The sequence below is a fragment of the Musca vetustissima genome, unplaced genomic scaffold (assembly GCF_032173495.1).
Source record: "Musca vetustissima isolate MV318-11 ecotype Yass unplaced genomic scaffold, APGP_CSIRO_Mvet_v1 utg77003, whole genome shotgun sequence".
Lineage (NCBI taxonomy): Eukaryota > Metazoa > Arthropoda > Insecta > Diptera > Muscidae > Musca > Musca vetustissima.
In genome coordinates, this window is record NW_026876178.1 from 48,356 (window position 1) to 74,309 (window position 25,954).

The following is a 25,954-nucleotide window of genomic DNA, read 5'->3' on the forward strand; positions in this document are numbered from 1 at the left end:
AAAAAATCGTTTGCTTTGTTAGGGGTTGCTATTTCATTTACTTCATTTTTCTTTATATATAAAAGAAACAATAAAATATTTCACTACCTTCGTTTGAGTAACTTATGTTCGCTAATTATGTTTTTTTGTGTTTTTTTTTTCTACCAACAAATTAATATGTTGTCTATTTTATTGAAAATTTCACATCTGTTTTGAGTTTTAATCACCGGAAGTCAAGTATTTAAGAATATTTAATTTGTAGAAAATTGCTAATTTTTTTATGATCAGTTTTTAATATTTTCGGATAGTTTGTCGTTATATAGTCTACAATGTTTTTTTGTTTTGTTTTTTTTTTTAATACAGTATGCATACATATACACATAGTGTTGTAGAGAGTGTCTGCGTGTGCATGTGTAGAGATAATATGACTAGAAATAAATAAAAATTGAATGAATGCGGAACTAATTTATACCGGAGTCTTGGGTAATTTCCGCCGTGTTGGTGATGCCGGTGATTTGTCAACTGTAGTTTCAGGGTCTGTTGGAAATATTTAAATTTTTTTCACATTTTCGTGGCAATAATTGAAATTGTTTTTGACAAAACAAATAATTTGAATAAAATAGAAAAAGAAGAAAAGGGGGAAAACAATATGTTAAGTATGTTTAATGTTGTTTTTTTTTTGCTTAAATAAAAATAATTTATACAAAAAATGTAATAAAAAACAATTAATCTTATATTTAATAAAATATATATTTATTGCACTGTACTGTTATGACAGTAACTAAAAAAATCACAACATTTAGAAAAGAAAAAAAACAAAAAATATACACGTACTTAAGAAAATGTTAAATGATCATGACAACTTACCGGCTATTAGACCCAAACCTACAGGGCCATCGCCTGAACGTCTTGGCCCTCGTTCACTGCCGCCACTATTACCCGGTGGTAGATTTTCATCAAATAAATCACACATTCTGAAATCGGTGGCATGTTCCACCAATAGCTCCACTATATCACCGGTACGATCCATTATACTGCAGACCTCTTCGAAACTACGATCGATCAGTGACATGCCATTCCATTCTAAAATCTGTGGATGAAGAATAAGAAACAAAATAATAATAATAAAAGTTTTTGTCAAATTTTTCCATTTTCCATTCCATTTCCATTTTTATAACCGACAAAGGGAATAAAATTAATTCAAGCTTCAATGTCAAATCTAAAATAGACCTTCCACATATATTTTGCTTAGATCCTAGGATAACTGGTAATAAATGTGTGGTCATAATTTTGATATAAACCCCAGAGAACATTAACGTATACTGCTAATAATCATGGTCCGTTCTTTTTTAAATAGTCCCTAATATCAAACAGTTTTTGCCATTTCTAGTTTAGGAAGGTGGTCCATGTTTGACATAGTTCTCGCCCAGGTTGGGTATTGTGATTCTTATTGCCAAATTCTTTTAGGGAAATTTATATAAATTGGCATTTATCGTTTTCTTCTTGACAGATAAAATGTTCTATATAGAAGATTGTTGTTGACATAGATCTCCTATGTCCATACAAGTCATATTGAAAATTTATGACTAACTTTCCTACACATGTGTATGTAATTTTGTATTTTGTTTCCAGAGGTTACAATAATTGTTACTAGACAATTCCATATTTTCGAACTAACCATAGACTCATTATAACATCAATTAGTATTACAAGTAGGATACACCTAATTTTAAATATTTTGAGAATTTTGGGTAAAATTTTCATTAAAAACAAGTTCATATATGTGTAGATCTCAGTGAAAAACAAATGTTGGTATAGGTTTGTTTTTTTTGGTATATCCCCCATGCAACGATCCCACCCTTTATTACAAGTTTTCCTCAAACTACATTCGATATTTTTAAAAGTTTCTTACTGCTTTATTGAAATACGTTGTACAATGTTCTACAATAATTCTTTGTGCACTTTAAAGTTCAATTCCACAGTTATTGAGTGACCGACGACAACAATGACAACGTGCAACAAAGTGAGTAAACATTCAAAATTGCATTTGCTCGGACATTGTGTGTGTGCGAAGGTATGTGTGTTTGTAAAAAAAAACATTGTAACTCAATTACCTTATCGCCTTGTTGTAGACCATTTTTCTCAGCTGGTCCTCCGGGCACTGTCCACACAATATAGGCAAATAGTCGGCCATCTGCACCAGTCTTGCCACCCACAACACGCATACCAAAGCCGCGCGCTACTTCCACAACGGCAACGGATAACGCGGTAGCATGGATGAAATAACATTTTGATTGTGTCAATGTCATTACATGATTGTTGTTGTTGTTGTTTTATTGTTTGCAGTTCAATATCGGCATTGTTGGTGTCGTTGATGAGGACGATGATGATTACGATTGCGACAATGACGTTATGGCCCCAGAAGACGGCGAACAGGAATCCAGATTGAATCAGGCACAATAAATGTTAATGAACATGGAAATGAAGATGCCGAGCATGAGTGAGTAAGAAAAAGGAGAAAGAGAGAGATAATAAAATCAATTTAGTATTAAGTAAGTAAAATGACACAACAATATCCATAACATAAGTAAGAAAAGGAGCCGTTTTACAGCTGTAAATGATAGGGTTTTTTCAGAAAAACAGAAATGCAATTCTTTAATTGGCATAATATTAAGATTAATACGAAACCAGTAAAACTGCTTCAAATTTTCAAAAAAAAAACTCGTATGGAGGTATTTACAAAAAATTAATGCTTACAGAACAACCCAAATAAAATAACTTTTATAAGACATTTCAAGTTCCCATTGGTAAACTCTCTCCTCGAGGAAAATATTTTGTATAGCCTCGTATAGCAGCCATCCTTCCTTTCGGTGTAAAAGTCCTTGCTTGATTTTTTGACCGTAGTGAATGCAATTTGGCATATCTGGTTCGCAGAGATCAGATATAGTTTGTGTGACGAACTTATTGGGTTTCGAATATCAAAAAGTTGTAAACGACGAAAATGTCATATGGCTTAATAAAATGTAATGCATGTTCTCAATGTTATTTATTTTAATATCTTCAACATTTACAGCTAATTTCAAGAATTCGACAAAATTCGAAACTTTTTACAGCAGTAAAATTTTGAATTCCTTTTCCACTATTATAAATAACTGTTTTATTAAAAAAAGTATGGATTTGAAAAAGTTTACCGCCGCCGTTTTTTTCGTTCGTTCCCATGCCTCTCACACCCGCAGTAGTGGTGGGTTAGTAGTGGTTTAACAATACCGGCTATAGATAGATCATCAGCCGGTTATTACCATAAACTAACTTTAACTACTTAATATACATTAAAGAAACAACAGTACACTAAAGCTATGATTTAAAATTTGACAACTGCTGCTCAAATGCCAGGGTCTAATGTTTCCAAGCCCAGTATAGAATTCTTGATAGCATGCATTCTTGATAGCATGCATTCTTGATAGCATGCAATGGACTACTTAGGCATATTACATTACTTATGCTATTATATATTAAACATAAAGACCTCATTGGGTTGTTTAGTTCATAATTAATTCTCGCGATGGACACTTTCAACGTTTCAAAATTACGTGTTCTTCGAGATGGGACATTCAAAATTATTTCTCCCGTAAGAAAAGGTGAATCAATCAGTCCACGTGTTAGTTTAATAATAAATAATAAAACGTCTTCTTTCTAGTGTTGGAAGATTAATTAACAATAAGCGACTTTTATAATGTGGAAGTAATTCCGATGGGTTCCAATTTAGGCCACGCAAGGCAAAGATTAACCAGTAAGGAAAGTAGTAAAGCCGGACTGGGCCGACTATATGATACCCTTCACCACTTTGGGTATATTCTACGTATGTATCCTAACAGGCGACACGTTTTTGTTATATATCTATACCTGAACCGATTTCGGGGAAACTTGTCAGAGACTAATTTATATCACATCAGTACGTTGTGTCAATCGACCTAGCTATAGATTTTTTTCACGAAGCTTAGCAACAACATTTTAGACTTAATTCAGTACCCTATACCAAAATTCATGGAAATCGAAAGGTATATAGGGACTTTAGTACACAATTTACCTTAAGGGAACCCCCCCATTCTCGATTTTAATTTTTCAAGATTTTCAATGGGCTGGTAAATCAATACCAATGCTTGTTAAGGTTTGTAACTTTACACATATATAATTGAAGATTTAAAATAGAAGAACAATAATTTACAAAAAAATTTTGTTGTTGTTTTTTGTAATTAAAGAAAAGTCCTTATTTTTGATGGCGGGCACGATAACTCCTCACATGTCTGGCTCTCGTATGAACTAGGAATATTGACTTCGCTCTAAAATTAACAAAATGGTGGACCTTTGAAAAAAAAATTTTGGAAAATCGCCGATTTTTTACCAAAAACCGTATTATAAAATAAGGAAGATCATCACCGATTGGCTTTATCCTAGTTCATACGATAGCTATGCACTCACAGAGAAACGTGTAAAAATTTGAAATCGATTGGGTTATTAGTTTTTGAGTTATCGTGCCCGCCATTCGCAAAAAAATGTTTAGAGAAAAACGCGTTTAAAGTTTGAGAAGCCCTTCAGCCGTCACTTGATGCTGACACAATAAATCGGCTATGTCTTCAAGAGTTCTTGAGATTTTCATTTGAAATTTTGTAGGCACATTCTATAAATAGTGTAGATTCGAATTATATCAACAACATTTTTGACCCCGAGAATGGGGGGGTCCCCTTAAATCGGACGAAGATATATATGGGAGCTATATCTAAATCTGAACCGATTTTCACGAAACTTGACAGACATCATTCTAGACCTTATTCATTACGCTGTGCCAAATTTCGTGCAAATCAAAAGATTTCCAGGGATTTTCGTGGACTAAAATCGGGCGAAGCTATACATGGGAGCTATATCTAAATCTGAACCGATTTTCACAAAACTTTGCACACATCATTCTAGATTTAATTTAGTACGCTGTGCCAATTTTCGTGCAAATAGAAAGATATATAGGGACTTTGGTACACAATTTACCTTAAATACGAAGATATATATGGGAGCTATATCTAAATATGAAACTTGGCAGACATAATTCTAGACCTTTTTCATTACGCTGTGCCAAATTTCGTGCAAATCAAAAGATTTTCAGGGACTTTCGTGGACTATTTACCTAAAATCGGGCGAAGATATATATGGGAGCTATATCTAAATCTGAACCGATTTTTTCCAATTTCAATAGGGTTCGTCCTTAGGCCAAAAAAGTGAGCTGTGCCAAATTTCATCCAGTTCGGATCATAAATGCGACCTGTACTTTGTTTACAATTTAAAATCTACAGACGGACGGACGAACGGGCCCACGGACATGCATAAATCGACTAAGAAAGCGATTCTATTCTCGATTATTTTTGCATGTTACAAACATATGCACAAAGACATAATATCCTGTACTACAGTGTGGTGAAGGGTATAAAAACTGAACTTGAACTGACTGAATTTTATCACAGTCACATTTATAAAACGGACTCCAAAGAATGCAACCATATTCCAGGACTGGGCGGACAATACTAACAAATAATCTTTTAGTAATATAAGGGTCATCAAACTCTTTAGACCAGCGTTTAATGAAACCTAATAAAGACTTGGCTTTATTTGTTTGAATTATTATACCCAACACAACTGTGTTGTAAGGGTATTATAGCTTTGTGTAGCCCCAAAAGTTTGTAACGCCGTGAAATATTCAACCTAGATCAACCTTTATGTGTACCAATCGTTGGGTTCTGGGTTTGGTATAGATCGGCTAATATTTTGGAGTGAAATGGGCCAACAACTTTATTTTTGTCTGTTTTTCTGGTCGCTCTAGAAGCCACAATTATGTCTCGAACATTACGAAACATTTACAGAGAGAAAGGGGTTTGTCAAATGAACCCCGACTTTTGTGTGAAGAATTACAAAATTTGTATTTGTATTATATTTACTCCTGAATGACATAGGCCCGAAAAGTTGATAGTAAAACCAAGAGGAGTGGTTGGCCAATGTTGGTATATGTCCTCGAATGTGGGAGGTATGCGTGAGTATTTATACTTGTCTACGTAACCACGAAGTCAGACACCAACGAACTTATCATTGAGGTGGTTTCGCTTCTATTTGTTACAATATACATTTGGGTATTAAAGGTTTTTTTGTAAAGAAGCTACAAATAGCTTCTAGGGAGAATATCCCAACAAAAAACTACGAGAACTGATGGGGATTAGTGCGAGATCCGAAGCTATGGTCTTCCCAGCCTTACGCCTTGGCGGTCAAATTTCTTGTAAAAAACAACAAACTGGGATTAAGCCTGAATATTTTGCAATAATAAAATACAAATGGTATCCCAAATAACCCGCCAACACTACTTGTCTACGTATTCAGATATTATTTAATAACCTATTACCACACTAGAGAGCGGAAATGTAGCACTGGTGGCTAAGAAATTTTGTTTTGGTTCCAGTTAAGGTCAAGGACGACGTCTATAATTTTCGATGATGATCAGATTTTATTTCGGTAATGAAATGGACCGAAAACTTTTTTGGTCTGGTTTTCTAGTCGCTCTAGACGCCACAATTATAAGCCGAACATCACAAATTTGCCTCGTCAGAAGGCGATCTTATCAACTAATTCGAGTGTGGGACTTTCAAATCGCGGGTCAAATAAACCACAACTTTTTTATTAAAGGCGAATCTGAATCTTATGAAGAGGATTTTTACTCCGGAAAAACATGATTTGAAATAGATTCCCAGGCTCGGTATATAGATCCGCAGTAACATAGAGCATAGTAGTAGTTGTGTAGGGTATTATATTATCGGCACCGTTCTATAATATTGCTCCGCTCACTGGACTTTTATGGTCCGAACATCGTGAAATTTTACATGGAGAAGGGGATCGGTCCAAAAAATAAACATGCCTGTTTTGATAAATGTACTCAGATATTATTTAGTAACCCATTACCACACTAGAGGACGGAAATATAGCGCTGATCGCTTTGAAATGTTCCATGAGGTTCCAGTTATGGTCAAGGACAACGCCTAAAATTTTCGGTGATGATCAGATTATAATTATGAAATGAAGTGGACCAAATACATAATTTTTTGTGGTTTTTTAGAGTTGATGCCAATAATAAGCCGAACATCACAACACAACCCACGGTGAAGTGAATCTGGAAATTAATTAGAAGAGCTGTATTGAATATTACAAATATTCGGAAAATATGCCAGTGTAAGGAAGATGTGCTGTTGACCTCTAATCGGCCTAGAGGGAGCAAATATCACGAAATATCGCTCGGAATAAACATTCGCAAAAGGTAGAGTTCCGTGGTAGTTGTGTAGGGTATCGTATGGTCGGCCCCGTCCGACTACACTGCTCCGCTCACTGGTTTTTTATTTAATTTTTGTATAGAAATTAACAAATTTATCAAGAATGTCGGATTCAGGAATTGACGCCTACCGTCGATTTTTTATTAAAAACCTGTCCTGTAATATAATACCTTAAAAAAATAACTAATACCCATAGCAAATTTTGAGGATACAGTGAAAGTCATTGTCTGAATCTTACAGGTGGCATTTGCTTCTAATAAATCCGGCTAAAATCGGTTAGGAGAAAAAGCTTAAGAACAAAACCTTAATGTAGCCATGTGGAAAGGGTATTATATAGTCCGTTTGCCTTAATGTTGTTTTTATAGCAAAATCCCATTTATTTTGAAACCTCTAAAAAGAAAACTCATAGATGCTATTATTTGTCCGTGTATAAATTCTCCGATTCGATTTGTGAAATTGTTTGCCTAACATATCACTGATGCCTTTTTTCCTGGAATATGTTCCTTGATGTGAAAAATAACTGGAAACACCATTTAAAGTAACATTTTTGTACATAAATTTTGAATTTTCCCTACGGACAATTATAATATTCAGTTAACAAATCGAGTTTTTTTACCAATGAAAAGTTAATCATTATGGGTTCTTTCCAATGCAAACATTAACCGTTACTATTTTCATTCTATTGAATGAACATCTAATTAGTTAGATAGAATGACAAATCATATTTAACTTCAAATGAGTAGCACAAAAACACATAATGTTAGTAGCAGGCTTTAGATATCACATAACATGGGACATAGACGAAGAAAGCCATTGATGAAAGTCCAGACCATTAACTAGGATCCTTTGTCATGTTAATTTGCACATGCTGCAACTGAGTTGCATACTTTGGTTGTGGATGCATTATTGAAGTACATATCCATACACATACACTCATACATACTATACACACTGCAAATACAGTAAATGCAAATAATTATTTCCTCAGCATCACACTGAAAGCACAGAACCAAAGTCCCCAATTCAAATATTGCCAAACCGGAAATTAAAAGGAATCTCAAAATGATTAGTAGCCTAGCAGCAATATTGACAAAATCACAACATTTTTGGGTAATTGTGTGTATTATATAATGCTGGCTGCTGTGCTGCATGGATTTTGCTCAAATTTGCATAGAATTCTCTTTGAATAATGACAATGGTAGTAAAAAGAATGCCAGAAGAATGGAGATAAGTTTATTAGTGTAAATGTTCGCAATGGAAATGATAATTGAACATTGAACAGTATGCTGATGGGAACAGTTTGCTGATTTGATTTACTTCATAGAATGAAAAAAGGTATCTATTTGAGTTGTTTATTTTGAAAGTGGTTTAAGTCCATCTTTTCATATAATGAGATAATTAAAATATAAACAATAATTAAAAATCTATACTAATAAAAGAGTAAAGTGATTGACTGGCTGACTGACTGGCTGATTTAACGATTCATCAACGCCCAGACGAAACGGCTGAAGCTAGAATCTTGAAATTTTGGGTGAGGGTCACTCTTGGTCCAAATGTGACAGATAAGGCTGGATTTTTGGAAATTAGTACTAGAACGATACGAAAAGTACTAAATGTGGTATCATTTGTATTTGGCGAACCGGTAGAGTTAGAACTCTGAAATTTGGTACTATATTTGGTACAAATTTAATTTGGAGATACAAATCGAGCTGGAATCCTGGAATTTGAAGTTAATTACCGTCGGAGTGTAGGATTGGGATATGAACGTAGTTTTGGAAATTTGTTACTTATGTGTACGAAAAGTATTAAATCGTACTATAATCGTTACAGTTTGGATTTGGGTGATCTTATAGAGCGGGAACAATGAAATTTGGAGTCAGGATCACTGTAGAGGTGTGGGATTGGGGTCAGGATTCAGTTTAAGAAAATAATACCTATGGGTACTAAATGGTACTAAATTTGGTACAATTTAAATTTTAGGTGAACCAATAGAACGAGAATCATGAAATTTGGAGTTAGGATCACTGAGTGTAGGATTGGTGTATAGAGAAAATTTTGGAAATTGGTACTACTGCGTACTAAATTTGGTTCAATTTGAATTGTGGATGAATCGAAAGAGTTCTAATCCTGAAACATGGATTTAGGATCACTGTGGGGGTGTAGAATTGGGGTATGTAGGAAGTTTTGGAAATTGGTACTACTGTGTACTAATTTTGGTACAGTTTGAATTGTAGGCGAACCGATAGAATTGAAATCCTATGTGGGGTGAAGGTTTGGTTTTAGTAGAATGTTTTGGAAAGTGGTACTACTGTGTACTAAATTAGGTACAAATTGAATTGTGGGTGAACCGATAGAATTGGAATCCTGAAACTTGAAATTAGGATTACTGTGGGGGTTTAGGTTTGGGGTAACTAGGAGGTTTTGGAAACTGATACTACTGTGTACTAAATTTGGTACAATTTGAATTGTTGGTAAACTGATAGAATTGGAATCCTAAAACTTGGATTTAGGATAACTGTGGGGATGTGGGTATCGATATTAATGTGTGGATAGCTTAGTTTTTTTGACATATGCAGTTTTCTGTGAAAATAAAATAATATGTTAATACATGTTTAAATATATCCCACATTCGCTATCGAAGTATCGGGTATATGCCAGTAAAATATTTTTCCAGTTGTCAGTTAAACAGACATCATATCTCATGTGACTTCTCGGTATTTTAAAGGGTCTCCAACCGCAGTGACTGTAATCCGGAGATAAATTTTTCAAAATATTTGTATATTTTGACGTATTCCGATAGGTGCCTATAATGTAGCATTAGGGGGTTTTAGATGGTTGAATATAAAACAGGTTTTGGCATTCCCACGCATTTTAAGTATTACAAAGGACTTAACAGTATTTGTCAACATAAGTATTGGAGATTTGAGCTTGTCAAAGGTGTGGATACATGTTTTGACATAGGCTCCATATAAGGCTTAAACCCATTTGAGGCATTGTAAAGTCTAACCTAAAGGTAAACGGCTTATTTTAATTTATTTAGATGACCCAGTGGAGATCGGCTACTACCCATAAGATATTGTTGATATTGAAAATGGTACGTCACCATTTTCGGCAAAATCAACTGAATTTTTGAGCTCAAGTATTTGCAACTTGGCAATATAGGTCCATGTTTGTCATGAATCCCATATAAAGCTATTTTTGTATTTTGACTAAAATAGTATTTGTCTAAAGATTTTCATTTAAGGAAACATATACATTGATGTTTGATGGTTATAATACAAGGGTAAGTTTATGCACTATATATTTTGTAGAAGCATCGAAGTATCTGCAATTTTACATCTCGAGTTTTTAGATGCATCGATTCTCCCATTAGTTGCCATTGGAATCTCAGAATTTTTCTCAGACAAAAAAATTTATTTGGTGAAACAACCTTATATTTTAGTAGATTTAATCCGCATATTTTCCTTTTCATATATTTCTCACAACATAAAAATTATTCGTTGCATTTTCCATTGAAATAGCTTTAACACTATACAATAATTCAACACCCTGAATGCTTAATGAAATGTCGACAACACCTGATGTGTTCTCAAGTATTTAAGGTATGATAATAAATAATTAAAATGCTAGCATTCCTTGCATTCATTCTAATCAAACATAGATTTTCCAATATCACGGAATTGAAGGTTATTCCAACGTAGGAATTTATAAACATAGTGGTATTGATTTTATCTATACATTTAGGTGATTATATAAAGTATTCTATCAATGCTATGCAAGATTTAAAATTTGTTTAATATATGCAGAAAAATTTATAGTATTTATATCCATCCCTGTGCTCCTCATTCCTTTTGCAATAACTAACATATTAATTGAGTATTTTCATTATGCACCCTCTAGGAAGCATAATAAAAATATATGAATTTCTTTAATTTTGTTGCAGTTAAGGATAAGTACGAATATGAATGTCTGAATTACGAAGAAAGCAGGGTTTTATCTGCAGGTATAGGCATTCTCTTGTTACACTGTGCGACAAAATCGAGGTCAAGGTCTGGGGTGTGGGAAATTTCGTTTGGAGATGAAATCTTATGAGCAACATATTTGTAGAATACTGCATGGATAAAAAATCGAATTTTGCGATAATTGGAGTCCGGATAAATAATTTAAAGATGACAGACTACACAAAAGGAATTCAGTTAAAAATACGAAATGTTCTTTCATAAATTCCTCATTCGGTTTTACTGAAGAAATGTAATCTCTAAAAAAATGATAACGTCATATCTCCGAACTTTGACGTTTGGTTAATTTTTCCGTCTGGGGCTTTCAAGTACTCACCAAGGTCTTTCATCTCCAATTGAAATTTTCAACCCCTGAAAATCTTGTCGCACAGTGTTATATTATTCATGCAAAATACTTCGTTTAATTTTATTCTTCTTAAAATGCAATGTAAGGAATCTGATTTGTATGTAATTAAATTGAAAGTCTTACGAGGAATACATTTTAATCTTGTTTTAAGGGAAATGATTTTCAACAATAGTGAAGTTATTTCTATTATCATAAAATATTGCAGTGTTCTTTTCAAGGAACCCTCCCCCAAGCTTGATTGCAAAATTTCAACGAATTTCTACCTTGGAACATTGAAGACTTAAAGAAAAAGGAAATAAATTGGTAAACCAGTGAGCGGAGCAGTATAGTCGGACGGGGCCGACAATACTATACCCTACACAACTACCACGGAACTCTAAATTTCTTCGGATGTTTATTCCGAGCCTGGGCAATATTTCGTGATATTTGCACCCTCTTGCCCGATTAGAGGCTAACAAAACCTCTTCCTTACACTAACATATATTCCGATTATTACTAATATTCAGTACAGCCCTTTTTCGGTTCACTTCATACCAAAATTATTATCTGATCATCATAGAAATTTATAGGCGTTTTCCTTGACCACAACTGGGATCTCATGGAAAATTTGAAAGCGATAAGCGCTTTCCGCCCTCTAGTGTGGTAATGGGATACTAAATAATATCTCAGTACGTAAGCACTTGTAAATATTTAAGTGTATCTTCCACATCCGCATACATACGACAATGTAATTGGTATCAATTTAAAAGGCCAATCACTCTTCTTCGATATACTATCAACTTCTCGGTTCTATGTCCTTCATGAGTAAATATATACGCTATAGAATACAAATTTTGTAATTTTTCACACAAAAGTCAGGATCCATTAAACCCGCTAAATATAGACCGATCTTTATCAAAACAGGCACGCTTATTCTTTAGCCCGTTCCCCTAAATGTTAACCGATATTTTTCAAAAACAATAGGGATCTTCATTGGCCAGAACCCATCCTAAGCCAACTAAGTAAAGTAGACCACCTACCAAGGGAAATATTTTTTAGAAAATCACCTATTATCGACCAAAAATCAAGCTGGAAAATATAGAAGGTCTTGACCGATTTCATTTATCCTAGTTCATATGACAGATATGTAGATCCAGAATAACGTGTTGAACCTATTAATAGTTTTTGAGTTATGGTGCCCGCCATTCGTAAAAACACTGTGTCAAGAAAAACGTGTTTAACGTTTTCGCTATATTATTAAGAGTTGGGGTATTATCGGTTTAAGGAATACCGAGAAGATATCAATGACGTTGCTCGTCCTGGTCCCCCCAGACTCGTCAACAGCAATGAAAACATTAAAGCAGCAAAGAAAATGATTTTGGAAAAACAGCGTTGTTTAAATTTTTATATATTTCATATTTTGATATGCGAAAAATTTGATTCTTCTATAACAAGACCCTCTTGCACTATGTAGTATAGACAATAAGACATATTGGTAAGAACAAAATGAAATCATCATTCCCTATACGATTAGGTCGAAGAAAAATTTCATTTAAGTTATTTTGCTTTCAAGAATGCCAAACAAATTGCTATGTGACATTACGATAAATTTCCATACATTAATATTTGCAATGCAACTGAGTCATAGACTTTAGGCACCACTTACCATTGGAAAAATGTCAAAGTAATGATGTCCTTATGCAATTGGTATATTTGTCCTTGCACTTACATAGCAAGGATATAATGTCAATAGAAATGATGTTACACATAAGTGAATGTTAATCAGAAATTTATGACTCAGAAAGTACTTCGTAATAGTAAAGGGTGATTTTTTTATCTATTATATTTTGGGCAACATTGATTTAAACAGCACGCGCACGTTTCGTGTTTTATTTCTCTCTTTTAATGGGACTAAGCTGACATATAAATATGTCATGCATATTTTTGAATTTTATTCGTTTTTTTTTAACTCTGGTATAGCTCTTTAAAAATCACCCTTTACAACATTGAAGATAATCTACAAAAGTTCTTCGCAACAGAATATGCAATCGGAAGGATTTGTGTTCAAGAAAATTCTGTTGAAATTACAAAAATAATGCGTGGGCATGTAGATACTGTAATGGGCGAATAAACACAACAAAGTCTTTTTGATTACATTCTCATGAGAAATTTATATTCAATATTTGTCAAAACTTTGTGAATAGAAACTATAAACTATAGAAACTATTTTTATTTAAAACCATACATAATATTTTATCCTTGATAAAAACAATTTTTGGGAGCAACTAATAATTTATATTATAATAGTGCTATTGCTTTCTCTCCCCCTTCCTTCTGTGTAATATATTTTTTAACCGTTTTTGTTTTGTTTTTAAAAACAATAAATTACTCACTGCGATGTGCTATGTCCGATGGATCTCTTCTTAGAATTATACGACGCTTCGACGAGCAAATTGGTCCAGAATCTACGTCGTGTATTACAATTTTTATAGCTTCACCATCCATAGACGTTTGTCTTCGGGGCGCTTCCAAATCTTCCAAATTCGGTCCGGTGAAAGCGGCCAACGGTGGTGGTATCGATGATGGTGCAATTGTAGCACCGGGTATGGCACCGCGAGATTGTAAAGCAGCTAAATCGGGTCTGAAATTGTAAATGTTGAAATATTTTGTATTTACAAGAAAATCTAGTTTTTTTATTCTTTTTTATTTTATGATTTTTAAATATTTTTTTTCTTTCGAGTCGAGCTTAATGATCGAAGTTTGCAATAAAAAGAAAAGCCAGAGGAAAAACATAAGCACCTACCATTATACAATGAGTTTCGCCGTTGGTTAAGCGGCTCATCGGGCATATGTTATCGTTTGGTGATAATATGCATTTATATCGCAGTTAATGCGAAGTTGCATCTGCGAATTAAATTAAAATTTATCAAGCTCCGACACTTATCTTCACTCTAGAAACAATCCTAAATCCAAAGCATCTACAAATGCTCCCATGTTTCTTAATGGTTCAGAAAGCTAAGAGTTCTGGCTACATTTGTGGTGTTCTGAGAACCTAGCTTCGAACCCTAGCCGTGCTCAGCTGGAATAATTCGTATTTATTTGAATTTTGCCTGTAAGGTCTATGATCCTTTCAATAATTATTAGAGAGTTTTTTTCTCTTTCGAGTCGAGCAACTTAAAATACTTTTAAGTTCGGAAAGGCTTAAATTTTTATACACTCCGCCTCATGATGGAACATTCCAAATAGTTTATGTGGGGTTATGTCATGGTAAATTGCTGTCCAGAGAAAACTAATTACCAAATTAAGACTGGAAAATTTGGCTGGGATCTTGAATGTAGCGAATGTGATGCGTGCTCTTCGATATGTGTAGTCGTGGTCTTATATTGAAATTGGTCTTATGCCTAGAACTATCCAAATGCATATAAATGGGTTGGGCCTTTATATGGGAATTATGCCCATAAAATAAACGATTTTTGTAATAATGGTTTACCACCCTGTAACAATTTAAAATACCAAATTGGCGATTTTTTTTCCAGCCAAGGCGAACAGAATATCAAAAATGGGGTTTCCGACAAAAATTTCCTGAGGCCCTAGTTTTCTGTAGAGTGTTTTCCTTGTATAGTTCTACGCATTATTTAATTATCGATAATTATTTTTGTATGAAGCACAAATTACTTACAATTGTGATCCCCTTCGTCGCATACGTCTATCTTCGTCCACTGTCAATACGGGACTACCCTTGTCGGGACTGGGTGATTCATCGTTATTCAAATCTTCGGAGGGATGGGGTACACGAAATGATGGTCGTCGAGAACCGGGCAATGCAATCTGGGGTGTGATTGTTGATAAATCTGGAGTTGCGCGTTGGGTAGACTGGGCCACAGCTTGCAGAACACCAGGAGCAAAAACATCATAAGCTGATTTTCTAAAGGAGGAATTGGAAAAAAAAACATTAGCAATTATGGTTCTCTTTGCATTGTAATTGTTCCATAATAATACCTTCTTGGCATGGCTGGTATACCCAAACCCATATCTGCACCCAAACCACCAGCACCCATGCCACCACCGGCACTAGCTGCGGTTGCCTCATCATCGTAACTATGCTGACGAGCAACACGAGATCCTCGCCTGGAAGCCATGCGTGATAATGGTGGTCCAAAACTTAATTCTTCTTGTCGCGGTGGACTATTGGAGCGGCTGGGCGCCATACTATGGCCACCCTTACGCCAGTCACCATCTCCACCAGGTGTTTTATTACCTTTTAGTTGCTGAGTCACGGTGAAATGAAAAGGAAAAAGAACAATGATAATAACACAGCATTCATCTGAACAGAACTCACTACTTACCCTCTCCAATTCTTTTAATGACGCAGGTGATACATCTGAATGTCTTCGCAGTTCGGGGCTACGTGGTGGTGCCAGTGCAGCACCATTTGCCGGTGCCAATGTTTGTGTACTTGATCCCAGCTTGGCGTCTGAATGACGTCTCTGCAGTGCCTCTAATACGGGTACATCCAAACTGGAGTCTGTTGATGCCTGTGGCATACATACTCGGGATGCCATTTTCCGTCGACACACACTGCAACGCCACATGTTCTGTAAATGATAACGGGGGCAGACAAAAATTACCATAAGATGAGATCGAATTTCGTGGTAAGGGGAGATATTTTTCCCAAAATGTATTAATAATGATCAAAGGTCAAATGTATATAAATATACAAAATGTCATAATATATAGAAATGGGAATGGTCAGAATGTAATCTGAATATTTAAAAACCTATTAATGGTAGAGTTTATTGTTAGAATAGTCTATAGCTGGATGACTTCGAATAAGGCTTCGATTCTATACCCAATATTCTTTAGAAGATATTCCAAATTTATTCTATAGAAACATGACTTCACCTAAATCTTCTATAGACCGAAATTTTCTATTTCTATTATAAGTAGAAGAGCTTCTTTATTTTCTTCATCGCCAGAACACCTTAAAAAGGTATTTTTGTAGGACTTCTATACACATGCAAATATAGGCTTATAGGAATATATGTTTTCCGTACAAAGAAATCCTTGCTACAAAATTTCTGAAGATAGAATATTTTCGTGATAGTTGCACCTTCTTCACCGACTTGAGGTCAACAAATATAACTTATATTCAGTACAGCCCTTCTAATTGCATTCCCATATGCCCTTTACCGTGGGTTCTGTGGTTATGTTCGGCTTATTTTATTTATTGTGGCTTATAGGTCGACTGGAAAAAATTCAAAAAAAAAGAAAGTTTTCGGTCCACTTCATCCCAAAATTATTATCTGATCATCGCCGAAAATTATAGGCGTTGTTCTTGACCATAACTGGAACTTCATGGAACATTTCGAAGCGATGAGCGCTATATTTCCGCCCTCCAGTGTGGTAATGGGCTACTAAATGATATCTGAATACGTAAGCACCTGTAAATATTTCAGTGTAACTTCCACATCCGAGAACATACGATATAATAAAATTGATATCAATTTAAAGGTCAACCACTACCCTTGAATATACTATGAACTTCTCGGACCTATGTCCTTTAGGAGTAAATATATACACCATAGAATACACATTTTGTAATTTTTCACACAAAGGTCAGGGTCCATTTGACCCGCTAAATATTGACCAAACTTTGTTCTTCATTCGGACCATAATTGCGGCCTCTGGAGCGACCAGAAAAACAGACAAAAATTAAGTATTTGGTATATTTCATCCCCTAAATATTAACTGATCTTTATTAAAAACAGACGGACGGACACACATGTCTAGATCGACTCAGCTAGTCGAGATATGACGATCGGTATACTTAAAGGTGGGTCTAGGACCAATATTTCGCGGCGTTACAAACTTTTTGGTCTTCTTTTCTATAGAAAGAATACCTTCATATAGGTCCTACAGAAATAATACATTACGATATGTCCTTCATAGAAATAAGATATTTTTACAGGTATTTTATGGAAGGAATATTTTTATAGGTTTTACTTAAGGGGACCCCCCATTCTCGGGGTCAAAATTTTTGTTGATATAATTCGAATCTACACTGATTAAAGAATGTCTCTACAAAATTCCAAGTGAAAATCTCAAGAACTGTTGAAGATATATCCGATTTATTCTGTCAGAAGTGACGTCTGAAGGGCTTCTCAAACTTTAAACGCGTTTTTCTCTAAACATTTTTTTGCGAATGGCGGGCACGATAACTCAAAAACTAATAATCCAATCGGTTCCAAATTTTGCAACGTTTCTCTGGGAGTGTATAGCTCTCGTATGAACTAGGATAAAGCCAATCGGTGAAGATCTTCCTTATTTTTTAACTTGGTTTTTGGTAAAAAAATCGCCGATTTTTCAAAAATATTTTTTCAAAGGTCCACAATTTTTTTAATTTTAGAGCGAAGTCAATAATCCTAGTTCATACGAGAGCCAGACATGTACTCTTTCTAACACCGTTGGAATTTTCGGATTCCGATGTTCCAGTGAGGAGTTATCATGCCCGCCATCAAAAATAAGGACTTTTCTTTAATTACAAAAAACAACAACAAAACAATAACAAAATTTTTTTGTAAATTATTTTTCGTCTCTTTTAAATCTTCAATTATATATGTGCAGAGTTACAAACCTTAACAAGCATTGGTATTGATTTACCAGCCCATTGAAAATCTTGAAAAATTAAAATCGTGAATGGGGGGGGGGGGGGGGGGGGGGGGGGGGGGGGGGGTTCCCTTAAAAGTAATACCTATTTATAGTATTTCTATTGATAGAAGCCCCTTTCCTTATAGGTCTTGTATAGGATTTTTATAGAAAGAATACATTTTTATAGGACTTCTATGTGATTAAGTAATTCTGTAGACTCTGGATAAATATAAAATAACTTAAGGCAGAGAAGACCTTCTGTGCAATTTCTACAGGTTTCCTTTAGAATATTCTACTTGAATGTTTTTTTAATGGATTCCTACCATCTTCAGAATTATTACCATTTTGCTTTTGCACTTTCACCCCCACCCAACAGAATAAATTATCGTTATTATCACATTAGTACATTCTAGACTACAATGAACCATTGTTGTTGTTGTTATTGGAAATTATAATAAACTTACCGCATCCTCATTCTCTTCCAATTTACTATAGCTGGCACAATCCTCACACACCCTCTGCTGACATTCGAAGCACGTTTTGTGAAAATCATCCGGTTTAAATGATTTCAAACAGACTCGACATGCTCCCGCTCTACGACCCGGTTCGGTATTTTGTTTGGAGGAATTTGTTGTCGCACTACTGTTGCTGCTGCCACCGCCACCACCACCGCCCGCAGTTGTTGTTCCTGTCATTGTTGTCGAATTATTGTTGTTATTGTTATTTTGATTTGCAAGCGTATCCTGTTGCTGATAACTGCCGTAGGTGCCATCAGCATCTGTTGGTATTAGCGATGGACGTGGAGACATTTTATTCACTGTAATGACAATGTGATTCGATTAGAAATGCGCATTATATTAAATATCATAAAAGGGTAATATTGAAGATTGAGGGTGTTTCGAATAGAAATCTAAGCACATATCCATATTGCTTAAAAAGAAGCTTAAATTCCCCATTTTTTATGATAATCCTTTAACAACAATTCTTCTTTCAAACACCCATCTTTAAAAAAAAACTTCTATTTAATATGTACATGCATACATCCATACTCAAGCGTTCAGTCATTTATGCCATATAGAGCACTTCAAAATCTATAGTGTGCCACATAAAAAAATATCCCATTTCCGTTTGAAGTGGCCAAAGTATGTACTCCATAAATGTAATATATTTCCATTTAACGTGGTTTCATTTTAACCGCCCTGACATTTCCTGTATGTCGCCTTCGTATAACTGTCGTGCTGAAAAAACGTAATGCGTCCTCTAATGCTAGAAAAATATGTAAACCACAATGAAAATGCACAGACACATACACGTATACACACCCACAAAATGCTTACAAATGGCATGTCATGTGCAGCCTAAAATGAAACCGAACCGACCACAATGTGCATCAGACCGGCTGCATGGTGGCACTTCAACAAATTATTTTTTCCACTTCTTTTTTTCGCATTCAGCCAAACGGGCCAAGTAACGTTCTGAAATCCATTTACTTGGTTTAAGATTTGAATAAAACAAGTGAAAAAGCGTTAAGTTCGGCCGGGCCGAACGTTGGATACCCTCCACCAAAGATATACTGACAGGTACTAGAAATGAAAATATAGGGAAAATACCAAAAGGTGGAACAATACCGACATTTCTAAAAACGGATTATGTAAACCATAATACAATTTCAGAAAATTTTAATGGATAATGGTACCCTCAGCCTTATGGCTAATGGCGGTGTATACACTTTAATACGGTGAAAATGTGCCTCACCGAAATATTGGTTCTAGACCCCATGATTCTTTGGACCAAATCCGTTTCAGAAAATTTAAATTTCATTCAAACTTATTATTTCTTCCAAACTTAGTAAAAATTCGAAGATGGGGAATATCGGTCCACTCCTTCCACTTCGGAACAGATAACAGAATCAGATGTATATTTTAATATAAAAAGGGGTTATATAGGGGGACTACCCCAAAGGAGGGGGGGGGGGGGTAATATTCATAATTTGTTGGGAGATTTTTTACCATATACGACTACAAAATTCCCTTATATGGGGGCCATCCGAAAAAATGAACCTATATTTATAATTTTTTGTGGACAGATTCGGTACCTATAATACTGAATTACACCCAATTCGGTTGAAAAATACTATAAAAAAAAAACCCCAAAACACTGAAAATTAGGAGGTACCGTTATATGGGGGCTACCAGAAAAAGTGGACCTATATTTATAATTATATCCTTCACCACACTGTGGTACAGGGTATTATGTCTTTGTGCATATGTTTGTAACAGGCAAAAGGAATCGAAATAGACACATGGTTCCTTTTGAGAATATGCATAGAATCACTTTCTGAGTGGTCGTATTTATGATCCGATTTGGATGAAATTTGGGACAAGTCACTTATTTGGACCAAGGACGAACCCTATTGAAATTGGGAAAAATCGGTTCAGTCCGATTTAAGGTAAATAGTGCACAAAAGCCCCTCTATATGTTTTGATTTGCACGAAATTTGGCACAGAGTACTGAATTAGGTCTAGAATGATGTGTGCCAAGTTTCGAGAAAATAGGTTTAGATTTAGATATATATAGTTTAGATTTAGGTTTATATAGTTTCGTCCGATTTAAGGCAAATGGTGCACCAAAGTCCCTATATATCATTCGATTTGCACGAAATTTGGCACAGAGTACTGAATTAGGTCCAGAATGATGTGTCCTAAGTTTAGTGAAAATCGGTCCAAATTTAGATATAGCTCACATATATAATTTCGTCCGGTTTAAGGTAAATGGGGCACCAAAGCCCCTATATATCTTTCGATTTGCACGAAATTTGGCATAAAATACTGAATTAAATCAAGAATGACGTGTGCTAAGTTTCGTGAAAATCAGTTCAGATTTAGTTATAGCTCCAATATATATTTTGGTCCGATTTAATGTAAATTGTGCACTAAAGAACCAAAGATTGGCCGACCCGCACACAATTGTGGACAATGTACTGAAGTTACTATAACCTTTCGTGTGTCAAGTTTTCTTGAAATTGGTTCAGTTTACATACAATTTCTATATATACTTCCGTCCGATTTTAAGTAAAGACCCATAGCTAGGCCGATTTGCCTATCCTTGAAATCGGTTCCGATTTAGATATAGCATAGCTTCCATATGTAATATCGACTTTTTCATGTTGATTGTACACCAAATAATCAACGGATGCCTGATTGATATTACATTTTAAACATTGAAGCATACCAAATAACGTGTGTAAAGTTTGCTTTAAATCTATTTACAAAATTTAGCATAGGTTGCAGAATGGCATGTATACGGATTGATGCTAGTCTCTTTGCGTATAGATACAGAGATCACATAGTTATGTTCGTTGAATTTCACGTCAATGTTCCTTCGAAAAGGCCACGTCTGTTAGGATACGTATCAGGAATATACACAAAGTGGTGAAGGGTATCATATAGTCGGCCCAGTCCGACTTTACTACTTTCCTTACTGTTTTTTCGTGGAGACATTTAGTACCCAATAAGAACCCAATGTATGAAATTTCAGCATATTTGGGAAAATCGCGCTCAAGAACCCCAAAATACCGAAAATTGGGGGTTACTGTTATATGGGAGCTATGCCTAAACGTGGACCGATATTCGAACTTGACCTGCCCGCAGACAAAAGACAAACCTATACAAAATTTCAGCACCATATCTCAATTCCTTCAGAAGATAGCATGATTACAACAGACGGACGGACATAGCTAGATCGTCTTAGAATTTTACCCTGATCAAGAATATATGTACTTTATAGGATCGGAAATGAATATTTCGATGAATTACAAACTGAATGACAAAACTAATATACCCTCCATACTATGGTGGAGGGTATAAACAGTAGTGGACTATAACAGTCATTATTAAACACTATCTATCATAAAGCACAATTTTTTGTACGAAAAAAAAAATTAAGAACTCTCTTTAAGAAAAATATAATATATTTTGTATGGAAAAGGGGATTTTTTAAAGAACGAAGTGTATATTTTTTAAGAATAATTTTCAAGAATTTTTAAAATGACTACTTCAATTTATTTATTTGTTAAAGAATATTAACTAAGATCTTTGACATTTCAAAAAAAAATTTTTTTAATGTGGAGGATTTTTTTCCAACGACTATTAAAAGCACGGATATTTTAAAAAAAATATTTGTCAAACACTAATACAATATTTTTCTAGAACTATTAAAAATTATTATGGATTTAAACAAATTTTGAAGGATTTTAAAAATATTTTTTCAATGAATTATAATGTCGGATTTTTTTTAATATTTTTGACTTTAATAAAAGGTGAATTTTATAAAAATCGTTTCCGTGGGCTAGTATAAATATTGCATTTTTAAAAATTTATTTTACTAACAGTAATGGTTTTTTATAATTGTAATATTTTCATCTAAGACCACATAAATTATATATTCCTGATCAGAATAAAAATATATGTCGGTTTAGCCACGTCTGTATGTCTGTTGAAATCACGAACACGTAATATTGAAGATAGATCTTTAAAAATTTCCCACATGCTTTGCTACTACTACTAGGATGTTTAGTATTGAAAATGTGATATATGGATCCACGTTTTAGTAGCTCCCGCCCCCAAAATTTCGATTTTCAACTGAACTGGCTGTAGATTTTTTAAACATTTTTTAAGGAATATCACAACTAATAAGCTAGTAATTTTATGAAAAAGTTCTTCAAAGAATTTCACAATAATTAGGTTTCGCTTTTCAACGAAAAAAAATTTAAACGACTATCGCAATTAATAGTCGTGGTTTTTATACCCTTCACCACACTGTGGTACAGGGTATTATGTCTTTGTGCATATGTTTGTAACAGGCAAAAATAATCGAGGTAGACCCATGGTTCCTTTTGAGAATATGCATAGAATCACTTTCTGAGTCGATTTATGCATGTCCGTCCGTCCGTCTGTAGATGTTAAATTGTAAACAAAGTACAAGTTGCATTTATGATCCGAATTGGCTGAAATTTGGCACAGCTCATTTGTTTGGCCCAAGGACGAACCCTATTGATATTGGGAAAAATCGGTTCAGATTTAGATATAGCTCCCATATATATTTTCGCCCGATTTAATGTAAACGGTCCCTATATATCTTTCGATTTGCACGAAAATTGGCACAGCGTAATGAATTAGGTCTAGAATGATGTGTGTAAAATTTCATAAAAATCGGTTCAGATTTAGATATAGCTCCCATATATATCTTCGTCCGATTTAAGGTAAATTGTGTAATAAAATTCCTATATATCTTTCGATTTGCACGAAATTTGGCACAGCGTAATGAATTAGGTCTAGAATGATGTATGCCAAGCTTCGTGAAAATCGGTTCAGATTTAGATATAGCTCCCATATATATCTTCGTCCGATTTAAGGTAAATTGTGTACCAAAGCCCCTATATATCTTTCGATTTGCACGAAATTTGACACAGCGTAATGAATAAGGTCTAGAATGATGTATGCCAAGATTCGTGAAAATCGGTTAAGATTTAGATATAGCTTCCATATATATCTTCGTCCGATTTAAGGTAAATTGTGTACAAAAGTCCCTATATATCTTTCGATTTGCACGAAATTTGGCACAGCGTAATGAATAAGGTCTAGAATTATGTATGCCAAGTTTCGTGAAAATCGGTTTAGATTTAGATATAGCTCCCATATATATCTCCGATTTAAGGTAAATTGTGTACAAAAGTCCCTATATATCTTTCGATTCGCACGAAATTTGATATAGCGTACTAAATTAAGTTTAGAATGATGTGTGCAAAGTTTCGTGGCGATCGGTACAAATTTACATTTAGCTCCCATATATAGCTTCGCCCGATTTTTGGTAAATAGCCCACTAAAGTCCCTGGAAATCTTTTAGTATAGCGTACTAGAATGATGTGTGCAAAGTTTCGTGACAATCGGTTCAGATTTAGATATAGCTCCATTATTTATTTTCATCCGATTTAAGGTAATTGGTGTACCAAAGACCCTATATATCTTTCGATTTGCACAAAATTGGGCATAGCGTACTGGCATTTGGGTCTATAATAATTTGTGCTAAGTTTCATGAAAATCGGTTCAAATTTAGATATAGCTCCCATATATATTTTCGCCCGATTGTAGGTAATTGGTGCACCAAAGTCCCTGGAAATCTTTTCATTTGCACGAATTTGGCATATCGCACTGAATTAAGTCTAGAATGATGAGGCAAAGTTTCGTGAAAATCGGTTCAGATTTAGATATAGCTCCCATATATTTTCGTCCGATTTATGTAATTGGTGCACCAAAGTCCCTATATATCTTTCGATTTGCACGAATTTTGGTATAGGGTACGTTGGTCAGCTAAGTACTTCGCTTTGTTACAAGAGACATTTGGGTTTGAAAGGCTTTTTTTATGGAAGCAATAGCTTCTGGGAGAATATCCCAACAAAAAACTAAGGGAACTGATAAGGATCAGTGGCGTGATCCGAAACTATAGTCTTTCTTGCCTTTCCCCTCAGCAATCAATGCCATACATTCCCCACTAATAAATAGTTGTTTTTTATAAAAACAAAATACAAATGGTATCCCAAATAAACCGCCAACACTACTGAAGTACTGAATTAAGTCTAAAATGATGCTGCTAAGCTGCGTGAAAAGAGCCATAGCAAGGCCGAATGACACAACGTACTGAGGTAATATAAATTAGTCTCTGGCAATTTTCCCTGAAATAGGTTCATAACAAAAACGCGTCGCCTGTTACGATACATATGAAGAATATACCCAAAGTGGTGAAGGGTATCATATAGTCGGCCCAGCCCGACTTTACTACTTTCCTTACTGGTTTAAATTTATTTTTTGGGCGCGATTTTTGTAATTTTTTTTAATGTCCATGTCCCTTTTTACCATTTTAAAATCATCTAAATGTCATGGGGCAAATAAATGTATATGGTTGTAGTCGGTAGCAAGTTATGATGAACGTTTACAATCCACTTACCTCTATCTTGGGCTGTTAGCAATGATGATGATAGCGTCTGTTTTAATTTTCCAAATGTGCCTCCACTGTCTGGGGTATTTTGTGTTGAGGCATTCTCATCGGTGGCAACCATCTAAAAAATGATTTTGGAAGAAAAAAAATTGGTGTTTAGGACAATTTGATTTGGTTTTCAATTTTAAAGCTTTACAATATTTCTACGAAATATATATGTAGTCATTAAATGAATGATTCAATAATGTATCATAAAGGTTTTGTTACATATTTAAGCATTTTATACATTGTGTACAATTTATTGTCATTTAAGATTTGTCGAACAGGTTTTATTGTGGTTGTTTTAAGCACCAGTATAAAGCGTAGTTTTTTATAAATGTGTTTTCATAATGTGTGAAATTAAAAAAAAAAATTCCAAAAGCTTTATATTTTTAAAAATTATTGTTAATATTTTAAATAATTATGTATCATGAATCTAAAGCAACTTGTCGTTAAGGTTTTGTTTTTAATATTTGTACCAAGAAAAGATATGAATAAATTGTCTATGTCTAACATTCACCACTCCGACCTTGTTTCCTATTAGTATAGTTTATTATTTTATTCGTTCACCTGGGATTTATAAACCGTTTATTTTC

General features: G+C 34.5%; 1 protein-coding gene across 1 annotated transcript in view; it reads right to left on the minus strand.

The window, feature by feature from the left end:
* LOC133338656 (regulating synaptic membrane exocytosis protein 2) overlaps nucleotides 1-25,954 on the minus strand; it is a gene marked incomplete at its 3' end in the record, with an annotated part of 82,193 nt that overhangs the window by 46,738 nt on the left and 9,501 nt on the right. The window contains exons 2-10 of the mRNA XM_061546823.1: nucleotides 25,329-25,440; nucleotides 18,791-19,143; nucleotides 16,025-16,273; nucleotides 15,678-15,946; nucleotides 15,358-15,603; nucleotides 14,072-14,319; nucleotides 2,094-2,218; nucleotides 847-1,069; nucleotides 452-516 (exon numbers count right to left, since the gene is read on the minus strand). Of these exons, the coding sequence (XP_061402807.1) occupies nucleotides 452-516; nucleotides 847-1,069; nucleotides 2,094-2,218; nucleotides 14,072-14,319; nucleotides 15,358-15,603; nucleotides 15,678-15,946; nucleotides 16,025-16,273; nucleotides 18,791-19,143; nucleotides 25,329-25,440 (1,890 nt within the window). The remainder of the gene's footprint in view (nucleotides 1-451; nucleotides 517-846; nucleotides 1,070-2,093; nucleotides 2,219-14,071; nucleotides 14,320-15,357; nucleotides 15,604-15,677; nucleotides 15,947-16,024; nucleotides 16,274-18,790; nucleotides 19,144-25,328; nucleotides 25,441-25,954) is intronic.